Raw genomic sequence first — 18,250 nt, forward strand, 5'->3', positions numbered from 1 at the left:
AATGAGACGAGTTTTCTTGTGGTGTTTGAAGGGGATATTGACAGTCAAAGAAACGAAGGAAGTCAACTATGGAGAGCCATAAAGTTTAAGAGAGAGAAAAATTTTGGAACTGAAAAAAAAAGAAAAAGATTTGAAACTGAAAAACTATTTTGACACTTAAAAATAAAAGCTTTGAAACTGAGTTAAAAACTACCTGTATCATATAATTAACAGGGCATGGCAGTCTTTTATATCATAATTAAAAAATATTGCATGCCGTTGTGTCATATAATCAAAAAAATATTGTATTGTAAATATTGTTGGCCATTGTGTCGTGTGTTGTATTCCAGGGTTGCGTATGAATTGAGCAAAGTATGGAAGGCTGTTTTACCATAAAATTAACAAAGTATGACAAGCCACTGTATCATAATTAAATATATATGGCATGCCATTGCATCATATAATTAACAAGGAATGGCACATCARTGTGCCACATAATATAATAATGCGGCAGGTTGTATTATATTTATTTCATTCGTTAAAAGAAACAAAAAAATCCATTAAAAACAAAGTATATCAAACACTGAATGAAAAGGGAGCAGAAAGTAGAAAAAAATCTTGCCTTTCCCTTATTTAACAAAGTATAGCAGGCTGTTGTATCATATAMTCCAAAAAGAATGTAGGCCATTTTAATAGCAAAATATCGGAAGCTGTTGTATCGTATAATCAAAAATTATGGCAGACTGTTGTATCATATCATTAATTGGTATGGCAAGCTGTTGTACCATAATTAATATGTATGGCAGGCTGTTGTATCATATAATCAAAAAATTAAAATTAAAATTCTTTTTCAAATCTTTTTTGTTTCAAAAATATTTTTCAACTTCAAATAAGTTTTCAGTTTTAAACAACAGCTTCAGAACTGTTAAGCAAGACAAGACCACTTTATAAGATTACAAGGAAGTTTGTCTTCTCGAAAGCTAATTTTAAAGAAATTACAGGTGGTTCAAAACTATTGCACAGCTCTTTATTTTTTCACTCAGTCATCAACAAAAGTTCAGAGGCATTTTCATGCTTTCTTGTTTCTGTATGYTTTTTGTTGTGGTGTTAATCTTCTTATATGATTTTTCATCCAGCAGTTTCCTAAKAACAACAACCACCACCGGATGCCATCTGTCAAAATCATTGAGGTGTGATCGTCTCCTCTTCCCCCAAAAGACTTCAACGTGAGCCCGTTTTAGGCCCGTCATCCACTTGGAGGGATGATGCTGGGACTTCAGGCCTCCTGATGGAGCCTGGTCCCTCTTTAACACGAGTCATGGTGCTGACGTGAGGCTGCACGGGTCGAGCTGGGCCAGCTYGAGCCTCTCTGAGGTTAGCAGTGGAGAGACCGCAGGGGGAGTTCTGCAGCTGCTCTGTGCTCAGTGACAGAACCGTGGGGGTAGCAGTTATCAGGACTGCTSTGGAGACGCTGCAGATAAACCAAACCCCACAGGGACCAAAACTGATCAGCAGACCCTCTTTCCTATCCTGGCTCTTTCAGACCATCACCAACCAACACACACACGGATCTTTATTCTTTCTGGGTGATACAGAAATATTTAAATAGTCCTTTTTACCTTTTTTTTATTAACTTGTGTTGTGTATTTTTTAGTCATTAGCAAGATGTAGTTTATCTTCAAATTGAACAACATGCCACCCGTGAGCTTACACTTCATATATCAGTTTTTTAAGTACCTTTTTACAGGGACAGTATTTGCTGCTCCATTCAGGAAATCCACAGTCATTTCTGAGATTCACTGTAACATCGGAGCAACTTTAGARGGATTAGCCAAACTCACGCACCAAATTTCTTTGAGACATAGTCTGAATTTCTCATCTTATTTTGTACTTTTATTATAGACTTCTTAAATATAACATTCCACACCCAGAATGAGCCTTTAGTATCTCCTGGTGTCTTTCTTTTTGAGGGTGATGGGTTTCACGGTATTCTCAAGAGGAGCTGAACTCCCTTAATGGAGTCCATTCATCTAATTAATTAACCATAAAYGGGGCTGGACTCGACGGACTGCTGGAGACGTGCCTCTGCAGAGACGCTGAGGAAGATCCCTGAAAAAAAAAAAAACAGCAATAACGGCCCTCCGTGGAAGCAAAGGGGAGCCAAGATTCAAACTCTGCATCCTCCGAAACAAGCTCTGAGCATGCGAACGGTGAACACGCTGCACATCCAGAGCGCTGGAACAAACCTAGGGCAACCTTTTCAGATAATCCCAAAAGAAAACCTTTCAGCGCTGTTGTAAAAAAMCTCTGGCTTCTGTCGGCAAAGCATGACAAAGAAAACCTTGCAACCCTGAGACTTCTTTACGACATCTCGAGCGTATGTCGAGACAGAAGGGCTTCTATTCAGACTTTTTAAAAACTCGAAATGTGTTCAAATTCCATGTTTATGAGGATAAATATCGAGGTGAGGTGGGTTTAACGGATGCATTAAACTCAGTAAGGCTGCCTTAAAAATACTTGTACCTTATGATTTATCACTTTGAACGTAAGGCCCTGTATCTCATATCTGTGGCATATTATTTACTCAGTATTTAAATGAGTGTGTGTCTGTATCGTAAAGAGATCTATTACAAAATGATGCTGTGTTTAGATGAAAGGGCAGGCGTTTGATGTGTAAATACATTTTAAATGTCATTCCTTGGTGTCGGCTTAGGGAGCCTTTAAGAGAATAAGACTGAAACGGATTTGCCGTTTTTTAATATAAGAAGTTATTGAAGCTCACGATTATTCCTTTTGATTTAAAAGCTGTTTTTTGAAAAGCTTTTGGAAAACATCCCTCTACTCCTGTACTTTTATTAAAGTCGGTTGCAGTGCGGTTTATGTTCAGGATAAGGATGGGGTTTTTTTATTAGAAGGAATAACTAACAGAGGAAAAAGGGTTTTGTGAATGAGTAATGATGGTTGTAGAGGAGGGAAGAGAGGATTTTTATCACTATTTCCCGCTTCTCGCTCCCGTATTTTTCTTTTAATAAAGACAGGGAGACGTTCGAGCCCGTGCTCCTCCAATCAGCAGCGACTGATAGAGTAAAAAGGCCACATTTAAAGCCAGGGCTGGTGGAACTCATTTGGGGCCCCACCGACTGATTAACGCTTATTTAGCTTTTGCCAGGACAAACTTGTCGGCGCGGTGCTCTGCTGCAGCGTGATCAGCACTTTGCAGAAAACTTAACAGAACTCAAGGTTAAAGCCATTTCTCCCCAGGAACACTGCTCCCACAAGGAGGCTCTCTAATCAATAGACATCCATCCACGYACTAACAGTTATTCATGGGTGTTTCTGTTTGAAGTTTGCCAACAACATAGATCACAATGGCACCCGCTTGGAAGTACCTTTTTTTTTTGGTTTACATTCCTCCTGAACTGCCTTGGTTGTTTAAATGAGTAGAACTTCTACTGGAAACGTTTGAAACTGTGTATCATCATCTTCTGATGATTTGCAAACTCCTTTTGCGCCACTATTGTAAATACTGTAATCCAAATTATTTGGATACTTCACAGTCCTCACTACCATTTCACAGACAGGTGAGGCTCTTCGTGTTCATTTTTAGAGTCATTTTATTTCCTGCTTATTTTAGGAAGCCATTCCAAGTTCTCAAACTTTTAACTGGTAAGCCTAAACGTTTGCAGCTTCCCAACATAATTTCCATCGTCATCAGATTGGGGAAAATCTCTTTTCTTTCAACTCCTTGCCTGTGTTATTTATTCAGCTTGGCTTCATGTCATCTATAACACCTCATACTGTGATGTTCCTTTAGTTTTAGGACTGATTATTAAAACAAGACAAATGGTAAGGTCTAAAATGTTTTACATCAACTAATTTCTAGACATAATGAAATTCTATTAGTCCAAGATTGATTAGACAATACAGCCCATAAACATCTCCCAAATAAGCAAGTTTAATTGCTTCAAGATTTTGCTTTTGATTTCAGGTTTTGTTAGATATTAATAGATTTCTTATAAAATGTATCAGTTAAGCATCTGAAGTAGAATTTCTTGTCTTTTTGCTTCAAGTCACTTGAAATAGTTTATTGATGTTGATTAGAAGTCAGTTGAGTGTGTGAACTAAAAGTAGCTGGGCTTCCTTTTTTGTTATTAAAAGTGACAGAAAAACTGAAAGAACTGTTGTTTGGAAGTTTAATCGACATTCTCATCATACTCTAATGGCTCAGCAGGTCATTCATAGATTGATTAAATGATGAACTGGTTTCTGCATCTCATTACTTTCAGTTCAGCTGACACGAGACTGCGGAACATTTTATATGATATAATTCTATTTACAGGGGTCTTGCATAACGTGTGATTTAGTCAAATATAATTTTGTTACCTGCACCCGTTTTAGACACAAAAAAGAAAGTCTATATGACATTTAACGCATTGCTGGTTTGTGGAAAACTGCTTTGTAAAACAATATATATAATAATCTGCCACGTTAGAAGTTTCAGCTTTTATCCAAAACATTTTTTTTCCATTTTTTGTTACCTTCAATACGGTGATTTTTCAGTTTAATTCAACAAAATGTTGATTTTCACTTCCATTTCATATTAAGGGCCATAATTTGCTCATTTCAACTGAAAATGCTTGTTAAAACAGCCAGCCAGTACTACCTGATGCTCTGAATTAAAACATGGAATTAAATTATATAGGTGCGTTCTCTTTAAAACATAATAGTTTTTGGTTTCTTAATCTCACTCAACAAATGGTGACGACTGTAAGAAAACATTCCACTTGAGCCATTCGAGGTTAAACCTCTCCTAACACTAAGGATTTTATTTCAGTGAGGAAAGCCCAAAACGTGTTATGTTGCTGTATGTAAAAAATAAATATGCTTGGTTACAGTAATGTACTATTCTGTGATGAGAAACACTGAATTGTGACATCCCCCAGCCCACCAGTTGCCTGGGGTTTTGAAAAAACAGGAATGAGCTCCACAAGCATGGTTTAGAAAACAGAAAAATTTTTTGCTTTATTAATGCTTTCATATTTATAATCATGTTGTACAGCAGTCATGAGGGCTAGCATGGTTTTAACTATTATGCACAAGATTTACACTTCAATTACCAAGACAATGGTGTATGCTTACTTGTAAATGCTTCAATGAAATAAAGTTTTAATATTTTCCAATCAAAAAAAATGTGTGCTTTTGGTAAATCTGAAAATGTTTTAAGAAAAATAGTTTCACAAGACAATAAGAAGCTCAAACTTCACTAGACTTCAACTGTCAAATGTTTTCTTCATTACATACACACACATAAAAACAAAAAAATCAAAAAGGCATTTGCATTAACAGAAGGAATCAAAATTTCCTGGAGAAAAACCTCAACATGGTTAATGCATGACAAAGTGTTTAATAAACAAAAAAATAATAAATTTCCTCCAAAACAGAACACAATCGTTTGCTTGAACGTATTTTYCTTCTAATTCTGGAATATCGAACACAGCTAGACGACTGTATGGGATGTTAGACCAACAGTAGCTTCCTCTCTGCAGAGATCCTGCTCTTGAGGAGAAAACACTGCTGTAAACAAGCTGCACACGTGTCCCACAGTTCAGACAAGTCACTCCATCAGAACAGACAGCATGACTTAARCAACCTGCATTATTCAGTGCAGGGGACCCATACTGATAACTTCCATATATGTGGGCTCAGAATCTGACAGCTTCTACCTGCACAGAGCTCAGAAACTACTGTACATGGATGACAAAGCTGACAAAAACATAGCACCATTCTGCAAAATCAATACAAGAGCTGCAACAGGCCATGAATTATTACTGTTTTCTCACCAAGCCAAATCAAACAGCCTCACAGACTCCAGTCACCATGTGAAACAACAGGAACAGATAAGGAAAACAATAAAACATGCAGTGTTTCACATCTATTCAAAGTGAACACGACAAATGTTTAACATGAAAAACTCCTAAAACATGCATTTGTTTTATAAAAAAGGCATGCATAAGGCTGACAGAAAAATAAAGGGCAACATTTAAAGTCACACCAAAACAAATCTTACATGCCACAAATATAAGAAAATGGGAAAGACATCTCAAAAGCTGAAAAGAGGTGAAAAACAACGCGGATTTTGAAATGTACGCACATTGAGCATGGCTGTCAATACACACACACACACACACACACACACACACACACACACACACACATATTTAGGGAAATGGGCTTCGTTCGAAAATTTTGGGGACTTTGCTGAAGCGCTTGTGGTTGATCAAGTTCTTGGCCTGCCACTCACTGAGGGTCATCCAAGGCATCTCGTTGCAAAACCGCCACTGGTAGTTTCTGAAAAACAGCACAGGTTTTGAGAAGTGTATTTAAATACATTTGTCTCTAAACTTGTGCTATACAGTAGATTTCATGAAGACGAACTTAAAAACAAAACAAAAAAACAGACTTACCTGCATGTGAGATCAGAAGGGTGCTGCCACTTTGAGCCRTTGGATCCAGTCTGACCAGCCACGAGGGTCATTAAGTCTCGAAGTTCAGTCATGTATCCTTGTGGGGGAGAGTTGTTTAGAGATTTTATTATTTTCAATTAGACTGATGTCAAAAATGAAATAAAAATAATTTAAAGTTTTCCAATACTGCAACAAGGAGGGGACAAGATTAAGTTAAAATTTGCAAGAAAACTTGCAGTCGTACACTCAAATGAGCGCACAGCTGCAARTTACTGGTTTTATTTTTCTATGATGTGGCTGCAAACTTTTTTTTTTTTACAATCAGACTCACAAGTAAAATTCATCCTGCTTTCTGACCAGTGAAACAAACATTTATGTCATCTGTGAAATTAAACTATTTTCAAATGGTATTCATCCCTAACTGGACATTTACACAGTACAGTACTTTGATCTGAAATATATGATGTTAAAACATTTTGAATTYGTACAGTTATCCATTTCAAATGGGAAAAGCAATAAAGGGCATTAAATAATTCTTACTAAGGGTCATTTCCTGACGTAAGACTGAGATTATATGAACATGTCCATAGCAGAGATGGTGCATATATTAGATATAATATATATAAAGATGCAATGATGATGATGGAGGAGAGCTTGACTACAGGGGAGTTTCATGGATGTTGTTAAGGCCCTGTCACTCTAGACAACTTGTGCCAACTTATGAAACATTTTTTTATGTCTAAATTGCTAATAAAAGTTACATATTGGACCAATTTGTTTGAATTCCATTACGTACACGCAGAAAAGCTTCTGTTGATTTTTTTTATTCCATCTTCAACGTATGTGTCTTTAAAATGTTCCTAAGTTGGCATAAGTTGTGTAAGTAGTGTGACAGGGCCTTTAGGAAGGTTGGTGTAACAGAGGCAGATGCTACAGCAAGGGTCAGATGATCCTCTGTGGCAAATCCTACAGGGAGCAGCAGATAKAGAAGATGTTACAGTGTTGTTTCCTTATTTTAGACACTAGTTTCCTACCTTGAGTTGTCACTTCGTTCTCAGTCATGTGACTTCTGACAGAAAACACATACCGTCTTTTCTGACGTTCCCATTCCAGCTCGTCGTCACAGATTTTTGACCTAAAAAAAACATTACTGTTGATGTCAAAACAACTATTTTAAGCCCTACGTGACATTCTTTGGACCTAAATCATTTATATGTTTACACTAAACAAAGGTACAGGAGGTGCAGATGAAATAAGGTTAGAAACAGTTGCCCAAAACGTCCCCAATGCGTTTGATATGGTCACATTGCGCTCCCTAGAGGCGAGAGCAGTGACTACAGTACCTCTGTCTCTCAGATTCAGCCCTCTGAAAAGTCTTCTTCCTGTTCTTCTTGTTTGAAGAATTTGTGTTCTGTTTCTGAGGTGGAGGAGATGCTTGTTTTCCGATGCTTTCAGGCACATTTGGAGCCACCACTTTTGATTTCAACTTAAAAAAAAATAGCAGGTTTTAAGTGTGGGCATCCACATTATGTACAATACAGGACAAAATAAGCTTATTCTCCTGATGTGGCTGAACAACTAAAATAACTTACCTGCACCTGCAAAGGCAATGTGGTTTCATAAAAACTGTCCACAGTTGTGTCATCAACAAAAGTCTGACTGAAAGAAACGGGCTCATCTGTAGCATCTGATTGACATAAAGAGGACTCGAATATTGGATTCCCAATAATCAAAACATCATCGTCCCCCTCCAAATACTCCTCAGATTTCACAGGCTCCAACAGTGGCCGACTCACAGAAGCACTGCAGTCTTTAGCTAAGCTAGAGGAATGCTGACCATACACTGGTGTTTGCTCCTGACACTGAAGCTCTGGTGGATTTTCAGCATTATGTTCCTCCTTATTTTCATTTGGAGGAAWTGAGGAATCATAACCTTTGTCCTCCTCCGCTGCTCTCAGGTCAGCTTTTGCTTTTTTTTGCCCTTCTTTTTTGTCAAGTTTGAGGCACAAGATGTCATCAACATCACAGTCAAAATCACGTGAAATATTTATCAGGTGCTTCTCACTCCTAGCGCTCAGCTGCACATCCTCCACTTCAACTGCATGATCTCTGGAAGACCCACACTTCGCACGCTCCAAGTCCAGCCGACAGCTCAGAGTTTCTTTAATTTCACTACTGCAAGCTTGAGTATGTTCGCTCACTTGGGATTGTGAGGCATCAAAAGCAGATGCTGAAACCCTCCCTGAAAGAGGACTGCTAAAATCCATGAAGCAGCCGAGGTCTGGGGACAAAGCACTCAGACAGCGGGGCTTTTTAAACTCACTGCTGACGCCAGTGTTATAACTGGCATCATCTAGCTTTCTTTTTCTCATTGAGTCATTAACTATAGTTACTTGAAAATTAACAAATGGGTTAGAAAATGGTTTTGAAGGTCTGCGCTTTGGATCATGTGGGAGCTTCTGGGAAAACTGAGATTGAGGCTTCAAGTCTTCAACATTTAGTGGAGAAAGTCTGCTGAACACTTCGTTTGAGTGGATTATTTTGTCCTTATCTGTTGAGGAGAAAAAAAAAACGAAACAATATATTATCTGGCAACTACCAACACTTGTGCTAAGAGACTGCCTTCATCACTAGTTCTTGTACCTACTTCAAAAGATTCAAACTTTATCAGTAAGGAGGATAAACAGAAACACTTCTTTCCCACTGCAATACAACTAGACATGAGCAGGTTACCAGTTTCAAAGTATACCGTGATATAAAAAAAGTTTCAGTTTCAAAACCCACTAAAATTTTCTGTCATACGCGTCCTGTGGTATACGTGTTTTATTAATGTCTCATCAGAGAGAAAGTGGAACTTAATAAATCCCTCCAGACGTGTACAGAAAAAATCATTAACACAAAAATTTTAATTAAAAACAAGAAAAGGCACAAATGCTCTGATGAACCTGCAGCATGTCTGAAGAATTGTTTTATGTTTAGTTATTTTCCAGAGAATTTAATATATATCAAATAAATTTCTTTAAGGGAATGTTACTAATAGCTCTTAAAAAGACAAGTGATCCTACCAACTATATAAAAAATAATAAATAAACAAGCTTAAATTAATGTACTCACTTTTAACTGTATGAGCCATGGTCATCAACACATTGTTAGTAATTATCTCCTTAAGGCAGTCAAATATCTAGAAGACAAAAAAATTTTTTTTCAAAAAATGCTTACAAATACCACATTCTACTATTTAAGGAAAAAATACTGAGAAAAATTTCATATGAAACATGATAGTCTGAAAACATCAGAAACAAGAACAGAAAACAAGAAGTCCCTAAATATCCAAAGAAAAAAATGTAACATAACTTCAAAGATCTAAATAACTACTTTACGTGACCAAAAGGGAATAAGGAGTAGCAACAACTTTTGAATAATTGTCATTTTCCCAAAATATTTGCATCTTATATAATGAAGCATTGTTATAATTACATGTATGTATGTATGTATGTATGTATGTATATATATATATATATATATATACACACACACACACACACACACACACACACACACACACACACACACACACANACACACACACACACACACACACACACACACACACACACACACACACACACACACACACACACACACACACACACACACAACAATACATGTAATTATAACACTTATTAACAACAATTATAACAAACGCTATATCTTGATAACGCTCTTCCTTTGAAAGAAGCGTCAAACATTTGTAACGAAAATCAGAGGTTGTCATTCAAAAATATTGTTCTAAGTATAAAATAAATTATTTAAATATGCGTCAATAGTAATTTGCTATAGACTATTTGATTGACTGAAGTACCGTTTTATGACATAAATAAGTAAATAAAACTTAATTAGCTCAGTTCCTTCGTTCACAACGTCAACAGACTGTTAGCCAACATTAGCTAAAAATGCTAACATTTTAGCGCATTTTTGGACAAATACATTACCACTTTGTTTTCCTTACCACGACTGGAAAAATCTTATATCTAATAAGAGTGGTGGTAACGAAAAAAATCAACCTTGAGTTTTTGTTTTGTTTTGTTTTGTTTTGTTTTTAATCCTCGGACGGTGGGGACTCCAGCGAGCACTTCCGAAACTAGCTAACTTAGTTTGTGAACGCCATTTACTTTATGAATTAACACCGTAAACTGGAGGTTCTGTTCAATTCGAATAAGATTTTAAAAACACATATTTAACAGCAACGAGGTGGGAAAATAAAGTTAGGTCATTTAAAAAAAAAAAAACCTACCACAACCCGCGGCTCCAGCACACAGCTAGCAGTAACTGCCTGAGCTGTCGGGCTCGTGCACGTGAGGTTACACGAGAACGAGCGCACGCACTAAGGTTAAAGGTCAAACATGGCGCAGTTCAAGTACATTCTTCTACTTGAATTTCGACCTCTGTTCTTGTCCTAAATGTTTTGCACTGCTATTACTGTTAATAGTTGTTTTTAATATTATTATTTCTCGTATACAGTCACAAAGACATAAACTCAATCACTAAGTAAGTCAAAAAAAATATTAATTTGTATGTTTAGGCGTTTTCTTATAGCAACCTTTCACAAAAATACAAACATACTTTTAGATTTACCAGTATTACAATTTGCCAGTAGTTGTTTTCTTAAAAGGTGATTAAATATTTGTCACAACAGTGACAAGCTGTTGAGAATAGAATTACTTGAAGATAGAACCTATAACCAGCAGAGGGCACTGTTGTGTAAAAGACAACTAATGTCGAAAAGTGACTTTAAAAATGTTTTACATTTATAATTCATTTAGAACAAATCTATATTAGAGCAGTAGAAGTTTACACAGAGTCAGAAGCAATATGCTATAATTTACTTTGCAAAAGACTGAAGTCATCTTACATTATCTCTTATTTCTCACCAGTAATTTCATTCCTATTAAGACAATATGTGAAAACTTGATGATCGGCAGAGCAATGATGCATTTCTCAATAAATTTCATAAAGCTTAGCAATTTCTGGCTCACTGGATGTAAATACAAAAACAAATGAGGGGTGTTTTGAATCTTTTCCACAGAACACTTAACGATGTTCTAGTAACTTGAGTCTGAACTTAAACAGGATTATGTATGTTCCAGGTTTAATACTGTACTACAGCAGATCATGTGGTCTGTCCTGAGACGATCTGGAGCTGTTGAATGTGGTGTAGCCTCTTATTTTCAAACCTGCTTTCTGTTTTTTTGTTTGTTTTTTTATATTCTCTTTACTTTTATAAAGCTAACTTATGGAAAATCCCATATTCAAGTGAATATGTACCCTGATGGTATTTTTAAGACAAAAGAAAAAACATCAGAGGTGGAGCTTTATGTTGTCTATTGGAAATTCCCAAAATGAGAACAAAAGGCCGATACCCTTTCAGTTTGTAAAACAAGACTTGTGATGGCATAGTAATCTAACATTTTGTGCTCTTATTTTTTTTCTTTCAGCTTAAAAAATGCTACAAATAGACCCATCAATCCATTTTCCTCTCAGGGTCACTGGTGGTCACAGTGGTCACAGTGGTCCATCACAGGGCCACACATATAACAACCATTCACTGTCTCACTCACATTTAAGGACAACTCAGTTACCACTTAGCCTAATAGTCATGTTATTGGTCTGTGGGAGGAAACCAGAGTCCCTGGAGAAAACCCACGCATGCACAGAGAGAACATGTAAACTCTGCCCAGAAAGGATCCCCGCCAGGATTTGATCGGGAAACCTTCTTACTGAGGGGCAACAGCTGTACCAACTGAGACATCACAAGACATACTGTCATACTGTAACTGAAAAAAAAACAGAAAGACCTCACATGATTTCTAGTGAACCAGCCAGGCTGCCTTACCAGAAACACATATCTCCTGGTAAATGTTGCCCAGGCAACCAACAAACAATTTTCAGTGTGTACACTCATAAAAATACTTTGACTTCACTCTCACATGTGTTCACTCAACATGACACAATGTGTCATGTTGTGACTACTACTCCACCTAAACGTGAGATGAAGACTTCCTGCTTTCTCATTGGTTGAACTGAAATCACACAGAACTAGAAAGCAGATAAAGTTTTAAATACCAGCATATGTAACCCAGTGACCTCGAGTAAAGACTTTCAGTGTTTTTTTTAAAAGAACAATTTTTAAACTTTACAGAACTTTCAATCTGTCAACAAAAAGTCAACTCTGTGAGAACTCTTAGGTCAGCTCTTTCAKTTTGATAAAAACACAATCAGATCAAAGGATTCGCTGCTTCAGTGAGGATTGTAATCCTTAAAATAAAATATGTTGGCAGCCAGCTGTGTTTGGGTGAGGTAATGCAAGAGTCACGAGTCACAAGGTGCTCCTKCCTCTAAAAGACGTTTATTGGCTGACAAAGATCATCCGAGACACACACACACCGTCACTTCCTGTAACCCTCACAAACCTGCAAACCTTTTTTTTCAAGCAGAGAATCTTTATTTATTCAGGCTATTGCAAATCAGAGCAAAGCTTCATAATTACACAGAGAAAAGGGAAATAACAAAAAACACCCACAGAGTAAATACATAAAATGATTATTTCATATTATATAATTCAGTTTTAAAAAACTTGATTGATCCCAGAAGGAAATTACAGAAGTAGATGTAATGATTATGAGTTAAAATGCAAAAGTGACTGAATAGTAATGTTAATGCACTAATATAAAATCAAAACACAGCAGTTAAAGCATWTACAATACATCACTGTCTTTTAATGCTGCAGACCAGTGGTGCCCAAAGTTGGGGTCGAGACCCCACTTTGGGTCTCAAAACATCAAAGTGGCATCTGAAAAGGATTTTCAGGATTGAACACATTTAAAAGTGACTACTAAAAATGGTTTTGTTTTGTTTTGTTTGCATTAGTTAGAAGTAACTTAAAATGGATGTAATTAGCGTAATCAATATTTTTACTATACACTTSTTTATTTGACCTGATAATTGTTCATCACCCAGACATTGGGGGCACAGTTCTTTGCTACTTTTAGTTTGTGGCTCAAAAGCTGTAAAGTTTGGAAACTGTTGCTGTAGACCACATGTCAAACTCAAGGCCCGCGGGCCAAATCTGGCAGGTTTTACATTTTATCTGGCCCCAAAGTCAGTACTTTAAAAGTGAAATAGTTTGATGGTTTCTCTTTTTGTCACTGTATTTTCTGTAGTCTTCTCATGACAGCTGGACAGCTGGATTGTGATAAAATGTATCTAAATGAAAAAGTAGTTGGAGGAAAATAAGGCATAAGGATTGAATGCTAATGATTTGCATTTCTAGATTTATTATTTATTCTTTATCTAGGTTGTGAGTGTTCTAAATGCTACATAAAACAAAATTTGGAAAATATAATTTGTAGCTCTATAAAAATAATTTGTTATATAACATTTCTTCAGAAACTATATTGACCGAAATCGTCTCTTGGCTTGGACAAAGTTTTGAATTTTGAGCCTCTTGTGTAACTAACACTTCTGGTTTAAATCCTGTGTTAATCAACGTAGACGTTCTAGAAATTCCTCTGAAGTTGTTGCAGCTCTGTAACATGAGTTTTTAAAAATTTCTACCTTGTATTTTCTTTAAAAACTGACATCTTTCTCTGATCACTTTCGCTGACTACTTTTCTTGTTTATATGTCACATCTGAGTCATCTTTGAGCAATGATGGAAAATAAATAAAAAATCATCTTTAGAAGAAAAAAAACATTACATGTGATGGCACATAAATTATCAATGATAATCAATAAGAATGTGATAAATGTGAGACATTTTTGCTGAAAAACGAAATAATCACTGTAAACAAGGACTTGATGAGGCGGCGGAAACACATCTGTTGGTTTTTAAAATTCAGTAAAACATATTTAGCAGCTTGGATCATTCGAGGTGATAATTATCACCATATTACAGCATATATTAGCCACTGACGCTGAATCAGCATAAGAAATAACACTTGTGAATTATTGCAAAGCATGGTCTAAGACCAAAATCGKAGGATTGATCATTTATAATCTTATTGCATTTAGTCATTTTAGCCTAAAGTTATCTGGCTTTCTGAAGATATCCCACAAGGTCGCATTAATCCCCTCATATAATTTAAAAAAAAAAAAAGCTGTGTATGTTGCTGCTAAGGGAGGAAGTTTTTACTGCAGCAAACATCTTAAGCGATGAAACCTGATGTGGAGGGAGAAGTAGGTGTTGGGTGTCACCATCGTTAGGGTGCAGAGATCAGTTCTGTCAGAAGGTTAGACGTGATTCTGAGAAATCTGTCGTCAAACACGTCTGTGATAACCTTGGCAGGGTCTGCACCRGTTGGCTGGTTGCTCTGGAAACTCCACTAAAATTTCTCTTGTAAATTGCCTCGAGGCGTAATAATGTTGTAGTTAATAGAGTCTATTAAATAGACAGTTTGCAGCTCAAACTGTTCTGCAGTTTTAATAGAAAATATGAGCAATAATGTGGATTTCAGTATTTCGTTTTTTTAGATTCGACTGATCTGTTTTTTTATATGCGATTATTTCTACCAATGTTGCTTGTAAAACAGATCCAGCTGAGGGAACGTGTTTAGGCTGTGCTGTGAGCRTGTAAGAACTTGTAAGAGCCTTCAACAAATATATTCAGCTATATTCAAATACAGTGAAGGTCTATTAAAAAAATCACTTTATAATGGTGTTGCTGTAGCACACTATGCAGCCTTACTTTCCTTGGCCATGCAGTCAGTTCAAAGCATTTAATTAATAAATAACTGGATGTACAAAAAAGCAGAAGTATTAAATATTGTGGTTTCCCATATACAGTGGGTAAAATAAGTATTTAAAAAGTCACCATTTTTCTCAGTAAATATATTACTAGAGGTGCTAATGACATGAAATTTTCACCAGATGTTGGTAACAACCCAAGTGATCCATACNGTTTGACCCCCTTGCTGGGAACTATATATATTCAACAAGAATTGTATGATTTATTTAGTGTCCTAATATCAATAATATGTTTCTAGTATAAATAATTATAATTTATGTATCATTTAGAAAGATATCTCTTTATATGACCATGAAAAAACACTCCCTGGTGTTGCAATGCAGGTCTCCAAGCTTCCACAGCTTAGCAGCAGTTTGAAGAGGCAGTAAAATGATCAGCGGCAGGAATCGGACATTGTTTACATTCTCTGTAACAATGATGACACTCCAGACCCTCTCTTTTTCACACCGGCACACTTTGTGGTTGATCGGTGTCCTTCCGCCTCACAAATTGATAACGCCTGCTGCTGCACGCGCTGTGAATATGAAAAAACAGAAATGCTTCAGTCGTAGCAGATAAGGGATGTGCCATTTTTTAAATTGTCACAATAAAAATAATAATAATACAACACCTGGGAAGTTTATTTCTGAATATCCAGAGCAGTCCAATCAGGACTATCAGGATTATGACTCCAATTACAATCAAGACGGTGCACCACGTATCTACCAAGAGACAAAGTTAGACCCGATTTAAATGAACTTTTACACAACAGGGAACCATTATGTTCCAACATAAATCCCAAAAGAAGGTTTTAGGAAAGAAATGACATATTTACAAAACCTCCAGCAGCTCTTCTAGTTAAAAACAAAAAAATGTTTTTTTAATTGACAAGCTGCTTCCTCTTCTGATTTTTGTTTTTGCTAACCTCAAAGATTTAGCCCTCAGTTTGAATAAATGTAAGTCCTCTAGAACTCATGTTTGATGTAAGAATTATTTGTAAGATCTAGAACATATTCATTCTTACCCATATTCCTCTTTTTGGAACTGTCTTCAGTGCAGCTTGCTGAAAATAAAAAATAAAAAAAAGAAGATGCATTTTCACATTAGAGCACTGATAGATAAAAAGTCAGATTTATTTCTGAAATAAAGAAATAAAACCCAAATTTACTCACCGGTACAGTTTGCCATGAAATCCTTTATAAATCCTGTTCTCTAAATAAAACAGAGATTACTTTTAGTCTGGGGCAGAAAAAAAACATGTTTCTCATTTATTCAGAATTTCAAAGTAAACTAAATTGTTTATTCTCCTAATCTCTAAAACTACAAAGCTACACAACATGTGATGTTAAAGATTTATCTTTTTCTAGTTGTGCACAAAAAGTGTATTTTATTAGTGCACAGCTATTGTTCCTACATTATTCAAAGTCTAATACCTCGGATTTACAGTGCTGTCTGCAAACAATGTTCTCAATGCATCCTGAAGCCATCAGCTTGTTGATGCTGCTTTCCATCAAAAATGGAGTTTTCTGCAGGTTGGTTGCAATTGTGTGGCCCTGAAATCAGGATATAAAAGTGAAAGAAATTAAACCAGTAGACACAACTACCAAAAACCTTAACTGTTTCATTTATAAAACAAAAAAGTGTTTAAATGTGTTAGCCTTTATGAATGCTTCTGTATTAATATAACCTTATTTTACAGCTAATTTGTGTCATCATAGCTATATCCAGACTTGAGTACATACAGTAACATTTAAGGACAGTTAAACTAATAATAAGTCACAGTTTAATGGAGGAAGATAACAGGAAACAAGCAGATATGTTGGCGCTAACTTACAGTAGAGTTAACGTAGACATAACTGCACCCAGATGCCTTGTAATCTGCGGGACGAGACTCATCAGAGATCTTGTAAATCACAACATCTTGGTCTTGAGTGACAGTGCATTTGAAGTCCTGAGCCCGGCACAAAAGGAGAGCGCAGTCTGGGGACAAAAACACAGAAAAATGGTTTGAGTTGTGTTGCTTTAGGCCTAAAATAACAAGAAAAAAATGGAGGATATAAAAATTTTGAGTCCGAACGGTACTGAAGGAAAATCTGTGACTTTAAATGGTAAGCAAATGAGTATAAAATGATTCAGTTTAGTACATGGCCTTGTTATTATTGTCAATTCTCTTTTCCCCCAAATGTTTTACTAAGAAACTGATTGAGAACTCAGAACCAGGTGCCAAGTTTTGTTTGTACGTGTTCATCTGTTACCAAAATATCTCAAGAACCACTGGGCAAAATGTAAGGAGACTTTCAGAAAGTAATCACTGGGTTTATTTGTACAAAAGTTTAACTTTTGGAGTCAGTTGGATTTTAAATGGCGGTGACAGCCAAGTGACGCTTAAAAAAACAGAAAAATGGCTGTAGCTCAGTTAATTTTGCAGATTTTTTAAAATTCAAATCAGGTCTGGTATTAGCTGAGACTAATTCACAACACTTATCCAAAGTGCTGCTCATTGCACATCATCTTAGCTTAAAACCTTTAACATTAACTTTTGGAGTTCACCCTGTTTGTCCATCCATCCATCCATTTTCTGTACACGCTTCTTCCTTTTCAGGGTCGCGTGGGTCACTGGTGCCCATATCCAGCAGTCACAGTGCGAGGGGCGGGGTACACCCTGGACAGGTCGCAAGTCCATCACAGGGCCACACATAGAGACAAACAAGACAAACAACCATTCACTCTCTCAGGTCACAGGAACTTTAAAGATTAAGTGATCATGTCTGTGAAATATTATCATATTAATGCTTATAATGAGACAGAAATTAATATATAAATGAAACTAAACATGTTTACATTTAAAACAAAGCGTCCATTTTAGATGCATACTGACACTTTGATGTGAATAACCTAAACCAATAAAAATAATCCTGAAGTGGAAACAAACAGCAGGTTACTTCCTGTTTTATCAGAATAAAAGCCATTCAATTCACATTTATTTCTCCAACAATCCATCGTATGGAACTCATTAAATTCATAAC

The 18,250-nt window shown here is 36.3% G+C and overlaps 2 protein-coding genes across 6 annotated transcripts in view; one reads left to right on the plus strand and one right to left on the minus strand.

Moving 5' to 3' along the window:
* Positions 1 to 4,703, plus strand: part of LOC106519043 (fibronectin type III domain-containing protein 5) — a 38,075-nt gene extending 33,372 nt beyond the window's left edge. For 2 of the 4 annotated variants that reach the window (XR_001310396.1, XM_014010546.1), the window contains exon 6: positions 1,116 to 4,703. Coding sequence is in view for 2 of the 4 variants with exons in the window: in XM_014010546.1 (XP_013866000.1) it covers positions 1,116 to 1,175 (60 nt within the window). In the remaining 2 variants the exon portion in view is untranslated. The remainder of the gene's footprint in view (positions 1 to 1,115) is intronic. The other 2 variants (XR_001310397.1, XM_014010554.1) reach the window with 1 other exon arrangement.
* A 277-nt stretch (positions 4,704 to 4,980) lies between these two features.
* Positions 4,981 to 10,845, minus strand: kop (askopos). Of its 2 annotated transcripts, none has more exons than XM_014010525.1 (7): positions 10,738 to 10,845; positions 9,558 to 9,624; positions 8,036 to 8,994; positions 7,787 to 7,929; positions 7,478 to 7,578; positions 6,444 to 6,540; positions 4,981 to 6,327 (listed from the first exon to the last, which is right to left on the minus strand). In XM_014010525.1, exons 2-7 carry the CDS (start codon positions 9,580 to 9,582, stop codon positions 6,198 to 6,200), a joined length of 1,455 nt encoding a protein of 484 aa, XP_013865979.1. In that variant the 5' UTR covers positions 9,583 to 9,624; positions 10,738 to 10,845; the 3' UTR covers positions 4,981 to 6,197. The 2 variants fall into 2 exon arrangements, with proteins under 2 accessions (XP_013865979.1, XP_013865988.1); XM_014010534.1 differs by lacking the exon at positions 10,738 to 10,845 and adding an exon at positions 10,453 to 10,679.
* Positions 10,846 to 18,250: the final 7,405 nt, after the last annotated feature.

This window comes from Austrofundulus limnaeus, unplaced genomic scaffold (genome assembly GCF_001266775.1).
Source record: "Austrofundulus limnaeus strain Quisiro unplaced genomic scaffold, Austrofundulus_limnaeus-1.0 Scaffold2, whole genome shotgun sequence".
Lineage (NCBI taxonomy): Eukaryota > Metazoa > Chordata > Actinopteri > Cyprinodontiformes > Rivulidae > Austrofundulus > Austrofundulus limnaeus.